At 38.1% G+C, this 12,652-nt stretch overlaps 2 protein-coding genes across 2 annotated transcripts in view; one reads left to right on the plus strand and one right to left on the minus strand.

Annotated features, from left to right (window-relative positions):
* The window catches only part of Gda (guanine deaminase), a 680,631-nt gene that overhangs the window by 340,652 nt on the left and 327,327 nt on the right, over positions 1-12,652 (plus strand). The window lies entirely within an intron of this gene.
* The window catches only part of Abhd17b (abhydrolase domain containing 17B, depalmitoylase), a 36,865-nt gene continuing 30,111 nt past the window's right edge, over positions 5,899-12,652 (minus strand). The window contains exons 2-4 of the mRNA XM_052188379.1: positions 12,139-12,608; positions 9,350-9,529; positions 5,899-7,431 (exon numbers count right to left, since the gene is read on the minus strand). Coding sequence (XP_052044339.1) covers positions 7,212-7,431; positions 9,350-9,529; positions 12,139-12,605 — 867 coding nt within the window. The 5' untranslated portion in view covers positions 12,606-12,608 and the 3' untranslated portion in view covers positions 5,899-7,211. The remainder of the gene's footprint in view (positions 7,432-9,349; positions 9,530-12,138; positions 12,609-12,652) is intronic.

Consider the following 12,652-nt stretch of genomic DNA (forward strand, 5'->3'; position numbering starts at 1 on the left):
CTCCATTTGCCAGGTTTCCGGTGGGGCTGTTTAGGGCAAATCATGCACACTCCCCGGCAGAGCTCACCCACCGTAGTGGTGGCTCTTCCAAGTGTCTTATGGACTAAGCTGTTCTTCTGTTTTTATTTTCTCATGGTAAACCTAGGAGGCTTAGAAACCTTGCTTTGACATTCAGAAGGGCTTCAAATACTATGAAGCTTTGATGGTAATATAGGCGGCTTCTGATTTTACAAAAGAAACAATGTATGTAAAGGCAAATGTTTCACCAGACTAAATAATATAGAGTTCTATTTATAAGTTTTGATTTGTAGTTTATGTATTCACTGAGTATGAAAGGAACAATTCCTTTTTTTTTTCTTTTCTTTTTTCTTTTTTGCAACAAAGGGTTACTTCTGCAGCCCAGTGTGGTTTGAAACTCACAGCAACAGCGAACTACCATCCCAAGCTCTTGTTTTAAAATTCTGATTCAGACTGCCCCATGTCCACAAATATGCCTCCCCACGCCAATTTATAATTGTTGTGAGCAGTCACTTTGGAATATCTTAAGTTTTTATTCCTGTGATGCAGGCATCAAATGCACTCAACATGTGTGGCAAGCACTCTACCACTGAAATTTCACCTCAACCATGTACCAGTTATTTTTTTTGGGGGGGGGGGGAGAATTCTGAGTTACTAAAGGAATAACACTACAAAACAGCATTCTTCACTTTTTTCCAATATAGGAGTTTGTTGTTTTCTGTGATTATACTTAGCTCCAGATGGCCTTGAACTTTTGTTCCTGTGTGCTCAGATTACGGTTGTGTGCCTTAGTGTCTGGATGAATTTTATTCTTAAATCAGACTATTAAAGCCTTTTCCTGAGTGTTCTAATTGTATTATGCATGTTTAGTCATAGATGCCAAGAGGAAATACAATGTCTGAGTCCATCTGGCTTCACACAAGCCAATTTAACAGCTTTTAGCTGAACACTATTTGTAGATGCCATTCTTCCTGTTCTTTCTTTTGCTGGTTTTAAAGCTCAAATGTCAAGTAGGTCACTTCCAGGTTAGCAGTGTTTGCTTCCTTCCTCAGCATTACTCATCCCTATTCAGTCAGAGGCATCATCTATTTAGAAATAGGATAAATGTTGTCTCTCATTTCTGAAAATGGTACCTCAGTCTAATTTCTAGTTTAAACGGTTCTCAGTGTTATAATTTGTAGTAAATGGGCAGTAGAAATAAACTCTTACTTATTCACGTAGTCACACCGATTAGCTACTGCCATACTAAAAACTTGTTATTTCACTAGTAAGCAAAATAAGTTAGCATTAATTAAATCATTAAGAAACAGGAAAGGAATGATGAAAGTTTAGTCATTTAAAATACAGAATTAAGGATTGGAGAGCAAATCAATTTGTGCTGTAAAGTCCGAAAGGGTCATTGGAGGAATCCCAGCAGACAGCACAGAGGCAGTAGGATAGCACAGTCAAGGCAGCCTGGACTCTATAGCTAGAATACAAAATCACAGTTTTATTACTTTAAGGAAGCTAATGGGATCTAGCAGCCTCACCACAACATTGCTAATAAATTTAACCTAGAGCAAGCAACTCCCTCACCTGGGTTTGTTTCTGCGTTTCTAAAATGCAGGGTCAGGCTGTACAATCACCAAGCTTAAGATCTCCAGGTTTACTTTGCTTTCTGTAATGTAGTATCTGTCAGGAGAAAGTTGTCCTAAGCCAAATTTTGGTTACGTAGAATTCATAAATGTACCAAGAATATGATAATTGCTACTAGTTACAATTTCAAAACTCATTTATTAAGCTCTTAAACAGAGCACCTATACGTATAAGCCAATAAGAAAAAAAACTGTCCAGGTGGTAGTGGTACATGCCTTTAATCCCCGCAGTTGGGAGGCAGAGGTTGGCCTCTTGAGTGCAAAAGCCTATCTCAAACAAACAAAAAGACAGATAGATTTACATAGACAGAGAACTGGTAAATTTGCCAAAGGTCCAGGTTCAGAAAAGTCTTGACACTGATAAGCTTTATGTTACAGTTTTCTGATCTACCACAAGGCAAGTATGCAGTACTGAGCCTACATAAAAAACCCCTCAAAGCTCACAAATACACAACTTAACACTGCCTCTTAAACCACAAACCAAATAAAAATTAGCAGAAGGAAATAATGATGGCGGAGATAAATGAAAGAGACTGATAAAGAAAACAGAAATGATCAATGAAACATATTTAAACTGTCTGAGACAGGCCCTTACTATGTAGCTCTGGCTGATCAAAAACCCAGGACACACCTACACAAGCCTCTTTAGTTCAAGGGTTACAGGCATGGGTTTGCACACCTGGCCAAAGAGCTGGCTTTCTGAAAAGACTAACAAACCTTTACTTGGACTAAGCAAGAAAAGATGTGAAAAACATAATAACCAACATCATTCAAGGGCTCATTAGAGGCTATCCTGAAGAATTATATGTTTATCAACTGAAAAGTCCTCTAGAACAAAATCCTCAATACCTATGATGTACGGAAATAGATCCATGAGACCATTAAACCACTTAAAACAGACCAGTTAACAGGAGATTGAAGCTGTAGTTAAATCTCTCAACCCAGAACCATGTCAAATGGCTTCATGGATGGATTCTGTCAAAATTAAGAGAATTAAAATGACTTTCTTTCAACCCATTTTAAAGGTATAAACGGGAGGGATACCTGTTCAAGTTTAAATGGGACCCACTTGGTATCTAGTTGTAAGTGCTAGTTTGGGAGGTTGTGGGATCTTTACAGAAGATATGGCCAGACTGGAGAAAGTGGGTCACAAGGAATGAGCTTTCTGGGTTACTACCCAGGTCTGGGCTGAGTAGACTGCACTTCAGTGATGTGAGCAAACACTCTGTCTCCTGCTGCCATAAACTGTACGATCCTGGCTAGAAGAGACTGTACCCTCAAATGGCATGCCAAGATAAATCTCCCTCCTTCAAACTGCTTCCGATCACGTATTTTGGTCACAGTGGAACACTTTCCAAACCCATTCTAAGCAGCTGGCACCACATAAAGACACAACACAAAAAGAAACCATCAATATTCCTCATGAACAGAGATGCAAAACTCTTGCACAAAGAATAAGACAACCAGTGATGTCCGTACACAGAGGTGGGACAGTGAGGGATTATGAAAGGAAACATTGATATCTGCAAGCCATTGAAAGGCCTCACAACACAAACAAATCAACACCCTACCTTTGGACATCTGGTTTCTAAAACTAACAGAATTTAAATTTTGTTGTCAAACCCCACAATGCCAGTAAACTGAATTCAACATCGTATTTTTAAAAACCATTTTAGGTTGGTTTAGTCCTAGAGATATGAGCAGGCCAACTAATCAAATGAAGGATTAAAGGGGGCATGATCATCTCAACATGAAAAAAGGATTTGATAAAGCTCAATGATGCATTGTGATAAAAACCCTAAACAAATTCAGGAAAACCACCATATCCTAACAAGTACATATGACAAAGCCACAGTCAGTGCCACAGTGAGTGGGGAAAAGCTGAGAGCAGAATCAACAGCAACAAGAGGCATCCACGGACACGGTTCCTATTCAGTACATCATCAAGAAATCTGGTTAGCAAAACCACACAGGAACACAAAAAGCATACAAATAGGAAGGAAATCAAATTATTCCTGTGTGCAGATGATGCTGTTATTTAGAAAAACCCGAGACTTTACAAAAAACAAATTCAATAAGGTAGGATACAAAATTAATAGCTTTTCTATATATCAGAACAAAAATCTGGTAAAACCCAGCTGGGTGGAGGTGGCACATGCCTTTAATCCCAGCACTAGGGAGGCAGAGGCAAGTGGATCCCTGGATTTGTTACCAGCCTGATCTACAGAGTGAGTTCCAGGTACAGAGAAACCCTGTCTTAAAAAACAAGAAAAGAAAAAACAGTAAGAGAAATCTGCTAAAATAATTTTTTTTTTCTTTTTCGGTTTTTTTTTTTTTTTTTGATTTCGAGACAGGGTTTCTCTGTGTAGCCCTGGCTGTCCTGGAACTCACTCTGTTGACCAGGCTGGCCTCAAACTCAGAAATCCGCCTCTTTGCCTCCCAGAGTGCTGGGATTACAGGTGTGTGCCACCACTGCCCAGCGAAAGCAGTCTTAAAACAACTGTAACAACAACAACAACAACAACAACAACAAAATGATATCAAACTTAACCAAAGTCCTCTGTGATAATTACAAAACACTGATGGGGGAAACATTAGACACAAAAAGTATAATGCAAATACCTTCCATGTTCATTGACTGAAGACTCAATATTTCTTAAAAAGTCCACATTTCTTAAAGTGCTCTACTTGGACACAACTCCCATCAAAATACCAGTATTATTATTCTTCATAGAACTAAGAACTAGAAATAACAATGCTTACATATGTAAGCACAAAAGCCTCCAAGTAGCAATCTTGGGCAAAATAACCCAAGTAAGTTGCGTCGCAACACTGTAAGCCATACTACAGGGCCATAACAACCAAACTTGACATGCTATTAACCTAAAACCAGCCCCTCCAACAATAAAGACAGAAATAAATACACACAACTCACAGCCAGCTCATTCTCACTTACAGCACCACAAACATGCCCAGGAGAAAGGACAACTTCTTTCAGTAAACAGTACCAGGAAGCTGATGGCAAGAGACAACTCTCTTCTATTTTATGCAAAAAAACAAGGTGGATCAAGGGCCTAAATGAAAGAGCTCACTCTCAAACTCTAGGAAAAATAGAAATGAAATAGTTGAGAAACTGGTAAGCACAATGGCTCTTTGGATAGGACCCTAAACATAGGAAACAATAGTAAGAATCAGATGTGACCACACTGAATAAATTTGCTTTTTACTCTTTTGTTTTGTCTGTTTTCTTTTGAGACAGGGTTTCTGTGTACTCTGACTGTCCTGAAACTTGATTTTTAGACCAGACTGGCCTCAAACTCAGAGATCCACCTGCCTCTGCCTTCTAAGTGTAGGGATTAAAGGTGTGTGCCACCAACACCTGACTCTGCTTTTCACTGTTAATCTGGATCTTTAATGGGTTTATTAAAGATGTGTGCCAAGCCTGGCTTATTAGGGCTGCCAGGGAATAAGCTCTGACCTTAACTCTGGCCACAGTTAGTCAGGAGCTGAGACAGTGATGGGTTGGACACTTTAACGGGCACCACTGAGCTACGCATACTGCTTGCCCTCTAATTAAACTTAAACCTAATGTCAGGACTCCAAAGATGGACCTGGAAAGAGGGTTCTGCGGATCTCTGCCTTTCTCTCCAATGTGGACCTCCGCTTTTGACTTACTTTTTACTACTGTTTAGCTTCTTTAAACTGTCAGAGTCCAGGCTCCGACCAATTAAATAATTAGTACAGTAACAAGCAGATTAGTGAACAAGTGAAATGTGTCACAATAGAGCATTACTTTATAAGGACTGAAATCCTGCCATATGCAATAAGATGAATGAAATTAAAGAAGATTATGTTAAGTAAATGAGCCAGATATAGAATGATAAGCATGTTTTCTTTTCTATGTAGAAGCTAAAACAGTTCATCTAAAAGTAGACCACTGAAGAAGGGCATGGTTGTGCACACCTCTGATCCTAGAACTTGGGAGGCAGAGACAGGTGCATCTCTGTGAATGCAAGGTCAGCCTGTTCTACATAGCAAGTTCTAGGATAGCCAGGGTTACATTAGTGAGACTTTGTGTCACAAAAAGTAAACCAGCCAACCAACCAAACAAAACAAATGTAGGATTCTTATTGTTAGACAGGGAAGGTGGTGGAAAACAGAAGGCTACAGCCATTCACATATGTGGAAAGATCAAAGTACCCTTCCGTGTGGGGGTAAGGAGTTCAGAAGAAGGCAAACAAGCAGAGCCAAGTGATACATTTGTTGTTTTACTGTTAATTGGACATATCTGAGCCAAAGCATTCACAATATTTGATATACTTTGAAGATCATATACTATAATCTTAGACATAACCACAGAACAAGCAGAACAATTAAAACTACATAAGGCCTTAAAAACATATCCACAGTGTGTATTATTTCAATTCTCATTCATTACAAATTAGACTACATACCATTAGTTTAATTTTTATTTTTCTTTCATTTATTCAGGCAGGATTCATTCAAGGAAAGGCAACTTAGTTTTTTTGTGTGAGCTTTATTTTTTTACTATACTGGTTAATATAAAACAGATGGCATGTTTTCTTATCCCCTGCATTCAGGAGGGAACCCATGACATTTTCAGATAGTAATTCATAAGAATAGGCCCTACTCTTAAAACAGCCAAGATGGAAAGGAACCGAACAGCCAGTCTCTCTGTGGTCTTGAAGATCAACTAATGGAGTTTCAAGTATTCATATAAGGAAGACTACTACAATTCTAATAATTAGTCAAATTTAAAACAACATTGCATACAAAATCATTCTTGAAGCCCTAAATGTCCTTTAAATAACTGAATGAAAATGTTAAGTAGTTGTCTCACAGTACCAAACATAAATCAGAATTAGTTAGAATCCAGCGCCATCAGAACTCAGCATTTACACGATGACTAGCTGGTAAGTTAACAGATGGCATAAACATTAAGACTTCATTTTTTTAAAAGGATAAATGTACTTATAATCGGATACAGAAAAGTCAATGTATTTTTTTTTTTACAATAAAATAACCATTTAAGCCTCTATCCCTGTACAATAGAGTATACATCAACTCAACGTGGATGTTTTCATACAGTTTTGTTTTTTACAGTTTATTCTGAGTACTTGAATTGCTTTAGATATACAGCTTTTTGAAAGAATATTACATTTGTATACCAGGATATTTAGTACATTGAGATGTTTAAAAATATTTATAAATTTGCTTTTGATATGCAAAAGCATTTGACAATACTTTTACAGCATTTGATTTTATAGAATTAAAATTTCATACAGTACTCATCTTGATGTTTAAAAAAAATTCACAGAAAAAATATAAATTACACAGCCTGACTGCATGATACTGCTATTTCCAGTTTCAAGTTATGGTAATTAAAACCTTCATTAAGTCTGTTAACAAATCATTACCTGTACAGTTATGAAGGCAACTTACATGATTTGTAAACAAAACCTTCAGGTTTTATGTTATTTACCAAGGAGTGCAGTTCAGCAAGAAAAGAAAACCCAGTATGCAAATTTACAGAGTAGTTTACAAATTTACCAGTTCCTGTGACACAAACTGTTTTAACCTCTCAAGGTATTGTCCATAAAGCTCCACGTCGTTGTGCCCTGCCCCTTCAACCCAGAGAGGCTCCACAGGTCTTTGGCAACGCTCAAACAATGCGAGGCCATGCGAAAAGTCAATGACTTCATCTTCAGTCCCATGAATTATTAATACTGGAGAGGTTATCTTAGAGATTTTGTCAATACTAGAGAGAATAAGAGAAAGGAAAAAAAGGTCAATGAATTATATAAAAAACGTTTCCTGTGTTAGAACAGAAAATTCAAACATTAGAACTGTACAAAACAGCTTTAGGGATAGAAACCACTCAAGTTTCAGTAAGATCCAAAGCCATCCCTCCTTTCCATGGCCTCTCTGGCACAGAAGGAAGTTAACTTTGCAGCTGTTCTGCCTGCGTCACTCACTGCTACCCTTACACGAAAGCGCTGGTCCTCGATGCCAAGTGTCCCCTAGGCTTCAAGAACCATAACCCAAGGACCATGCCTGACTGGGCTAACTTCATTCCCTACTGCACTTGTTTTATTCTATCAGTTATTAAAACTCAAGCAAAATCCTTTGGGTTTGTTCTGGTTTAAGGTTAAAATCAGAGAGAAAACATAAAAAAAAAGTTTCAAGCTAGAAATTGGATGAGTGTATGAAATAACTATTAATAAAGCTGAGTAACTTTTTTCAACTCTGGAAGGTCCACAGATTGTAGGAGTCTCGTTCAGGGGAAAGGCACTCTAGTCTCACAGCACACCAAAGGCTGCCTTTGTGGGGAAATGCTTCCTCATCCAAAGCAGAGCTTCCTAGAGCTGTATTTGCATAGCGTTATCAGAGCAGTTCTTTGGTTCTCTACTCTGAACTCAGATACTAAGTGATCAGATACTGAAGAGAACACCTCAAATGTAAGACAGAGACCAAAACAGACTTTTAGAAAGGCAACTTGGAAAAGGAAACTATGCAAAGAAATCTTACAAACATGTTTTCTGAAGTTCACCCCCTCTGGACAGAGAAAACACTTAAATGGAATCTTACAAGGAGTAAGCTACTTAGTGAACTGATGAGCACTCTGCACTCTCAAGGCTTTATTTCCTAATAAATGCAGAAATGTTTACTTAGAGGATTCAAGATTAAAATAGTATATTTTCTTTTTCAACTAGCTTATTCCTGAGAAATATCTAGATATGTCAAACATAAAAAAAAGTTCAGAGTATAAACTGGCAAAGCTCACCCCACCAACTCTCTGTAACTCAGTTAAACAGACTAGGTCCAGTGGCCAGGGAGCCCCAGAGAACTACCTGTTTCTCTGACCCCTCACCAGCCAGGTATTTACAAGCGAGCACCATTATGCCTACTTAAAAAAATAAGCTCTAGGGATTGAACTCAGATCTTCATGTTCACAGCTAAGTCACTTCTCTAGCCTAATACAGAATAAATATTGTTTTAAAATAACTTTTGTTCTTCTGCTAAAGAACCAAGTGATACCTTCCTTGGCTTCTGGCCTGCCATTCACAAAAATATCCTTTGTAGTTCTGCCAACTGAGGAAAGAAGACCAAATGAAACTGCCAGCTTTCCCTTCTTGCTTTCTCTTCATCCTTGAGAAAAACAGGCCACTAATGGTTTTTCCAAGTAGGAAGAAGGCAGGTGGCAACCACTCTTCACCACGGAAAGCAAGAGCAGTCCTTCTTCTTTCAAATCCATCCAATACTATGCATGGCAGTTCTCCTTATTCGGCCATTCAAGAGTTAACTTTCTTGGCACACACAACTGGTAGGCACCATTACTCACCTTCCCTCACTTCTCTCATGCTGGGCCTCTCACTAAACTTCATATTGTTTCAGTATATGTAATCCATCCATCCTTCCTCAAGTTGTTCTTTGTAGAATCCCACATCCAACTTGCTGCTCTGACCTGTTAATTTACATTCACCAAGTTGTTCTTTTGTCTAAGGACTAGTACACTGCTTAGGATTTATGCCCTCATGCTCAAACATTTCAGTCTTTTTATCAGTCACGTGCTAACAGCCTCTTTCACAATTCCGATGCCATCAATTACATGAAGTAGAAACTCAATGACAAATGTCACTGTAAGGTTCCTGGAGCTGAATGAATATTGAACTTACTTAGGGAATGCATCAAAACAGTAGGTCTTCTTGGTGTCAGGGAAAGCCACTCGCATTCCTGAGGTCAAAGGAGAATGAAGAATGACAGCGGCACTCTCGTAGCGAGCAGCGAGGTCCACAGATGGCACTGTCCCAATGCTCTGGCCGTATATAATCACATTTTCAGGACGGATGCCATACCTAAGAAATTCACAAGTTCAAAAAGTAGTTGGAATAGTCCATTGTTTTAAAGATTTGCTACAAAATATCTCACAAGATGTCAGTTTATATTTAAAAAATAAAATTTCTTAGCCACCATAATTTCTAATGTTACAATAAGCTCTATACTCAATTATTTCGTGCTCAGTTCTAATCTTTGGAAAAGTAATTGCTAAAGTCTTAAAACTTCAATTTTATGGAACTAGGTAGTGGCGACACACACCTTTGATCCCAGTACATGCGAGGCAGAGGCAGGCAGATTTCTGAGTTGGAAGCCAGCCTCATCTACAGAGTGAGTTCCAGGACAACCAGGGCTATACAGAGAAACTGTCATGAAACATCAACAACCAAAACATCCTTTAGTTTTGCTATAAGTATTGCAGGTATGAGTTACAACACCCAACTTGTACCTTAATAATTAAATTATTGTATGATTATTAATATTTACCTTCTTTATTTTATTTTGAGACAAGGTTTCTATGTGTAGCCCAGACAGTACTGGAACTTGCTCTTTAGAGTAGGGCAGTCTCAAGCTTGGAGATCTGCCTGGGTTTACCTCCAAAGTGCTAGGATCAAAGGTGTGCCCCTCCACGCCAAGCTTACTGCCTGCTGCTCTTTTCTTGAGACTGTCTTGTTATGTGGTACATCCCAGCTTCAGTTTCAATTCACTATGTAGCCCAAGCTGGCCTTAAATTCATGGACTATTCAGCTGCTCTATTTTAAAGTATTATAATATTTGACAGTTGTATTAGATTCAAATAGTAGATTCTAATAACGGGAATATTCTGTTACTTGCCCAGATATAAACAGCATCAACATTCTTAAAGATGGCTTTTATATAAATGTGAGAATTTTTATATAAATTTTTATATAAAACATTGGGAACTAAACATAATTCTCTGTCCTCCCCTATACAGTTATTTATTTATTTATTTATTTTTAGTTTTTCGAGACAGGGTTTCTCTGTGTAGTCCTGACTGTCCTGGAACCCACTCTGTAGAACAGGCTGGCCTAGAACTCAGAAATCCGCCTGCCTCTGCCTCCCATGTGCTGGGATTACAGGCATGTGCCACCACGCCCAGCTCAATAATTTATTTTTTGAAGACAGGTGTCTCTGTGTAATAGCCCTGGTTGTCCTAGAACTCACTCTATAGATTAGGCTGGCCTCGAACTCATAGAGATCCATATGTCTCTGCCTCCCAAAGGCATGCACCATCATGCTCGGCCTAAAAAGTAATTTTATCACTCTGTTAATAATTTACTACTTACATTTACTTTTTCTTATTTTTCAAATTAATGCTTTCATATTACTGCAACTGATTTCAGAATTCCCTCTACACAGAATTTTGCTATAAGGACGTAACTTTATTGGAAAGGAAATATTTTCTTTATTAATTTTTTTTGTTGTTTTTTTTGGAGACAAGGTGTCTCTGTGTAGCCCTGGCTGTCCTGGAACTCACTCTGTAGACCAGGCTGTCCTGGAACTCAGAAATCCACCTGCCTCTGCCTCCCAGAGTGCTGGGATTACAGGCGCGCACCACCACCACCCGGTGGAAAGGAAATATTTTAAAAAACATTTTAATAAACATGGTTATATTGCTGGGCTGTGGTAGCACACACCTTTAATCCCCCAAGGGAATTAAATCCCCCAGCATTCATCCCCCACAGTAGCTGCACCAATTCATAAAACTGAGGTTCTTCATGACATCATGAGCATTAACAATGAATTAGGAAAAGTGGGCTCTTTATAGCCTATAGCTTCAATTTAAATATTGTGGAAAAGGTAGGTTATCAATAAGTAATGAGAAACCATTTATATTAAGACATCTATCATTTATTGCATACTAATCTGAATTATGAAGAATAACACTCTGGAATCTATAAAACTTCTACCCAGAAAGGTTAATGAATTTCCTTTTTTTTTTTTTTTTAATTTATTTATCTAATGTTGTGTGAGCATCCTATCATTGACACTCCAGAAGAGGGCATCAGATCCAATTACAGATGGTTGTGAGCCACCATGTAGTTGCTGGGAATTGAACTCATGACCTCTGGAAGAGCAGCCAGCGCTCTTAACCACTGAGCTCCAGCCCCTGTTCTCATTAAAAGAATGACATAAGAGATACATCTTAATTTTATCAAAATATTACTTCAAAGAAAATTGAGATGATCTTTCCAAGCTTTAGAAGATTAAAATGTAAAGTAAAATGCCAACATGTCTTGCTTAATAGTCAAACAAAAGGCAGGCTTCTTATATTATTAATGAGAGCAAACAAATAGTGAAATCACAGAATAAGAATGTGTGTATTATATCCTAGCAACAAAGTTTGAGACGAAACATTTAAATGTTACTAGATTTAAATTAAAAAAGATACTAAAAAACACATTCACATAGGCATTTACATACACATAAATTGTGAGCTGTTTTTAAAGAGTGCTTTGGCTATTATATAAAATTTTACTCTCTTAATGCAATACAAATAATATATGCAAATATCTTCATATTTTATTTCAAAGCATCCATGTCAAAAATGCTTTCTGTTTTGCTGTTCTACAGTATAACTTACACACCAAAGTGTAAAAATGATTACCTTGTCCGAAGAGCCAGCCAGGCAGCTTCCACATCTGCATACAGGTTCTTCTCTGTTGGCTTTCCAGAACTAGCACCATAGCCAGAGTAATCATATGAGAATATGTTACAATTAATCCGGGACCCCAGACCTATATAAAAACTGCTCATCTGGCCAAGATCAACAGCATTTCCATGTGAGAAGAGTAAGGTATATTTAGCATTTGGTGAGCATCGCACAAACATACAAGCAATTCTGTTGCCTTTACTGGTTCTTGTCATGAAACACTCAATGGCATCCTTTTCTCTGGATGAGTACTGCCAGTCTGCTCGCTCTGACAGGTGTAAGGTCCAGCGGCTTCCACTTTCATCGCACATCAGTGTGTAAGTTGGATCAGGTGGCAAGAATGCTAGTTTTGAAGCAATTTTCCCTGGGCAAGGTGGGCAGCAGAAGAGGCAACATAGCTCACTAAATGAAAGATTATTCATCTTCTGAAAAAGAAGAGACATCAAATATTTTAATAACCTAATGTGGA

The sequence above is a fragment of the Apodemus sylvaticus genome, chromosome 1 (assembly GCF_947179515.1).
Source record: "Apodemus sylvaticus chromosome 1, mApoSyl1.1, whole genome shotgun sequence".
Taxonomy (NCBI): Eukaryota; Metazoa; Chordata; class Mammalia; order Rodentia; family Muridae; genus Apodemus; species Apodemus sylvaticus.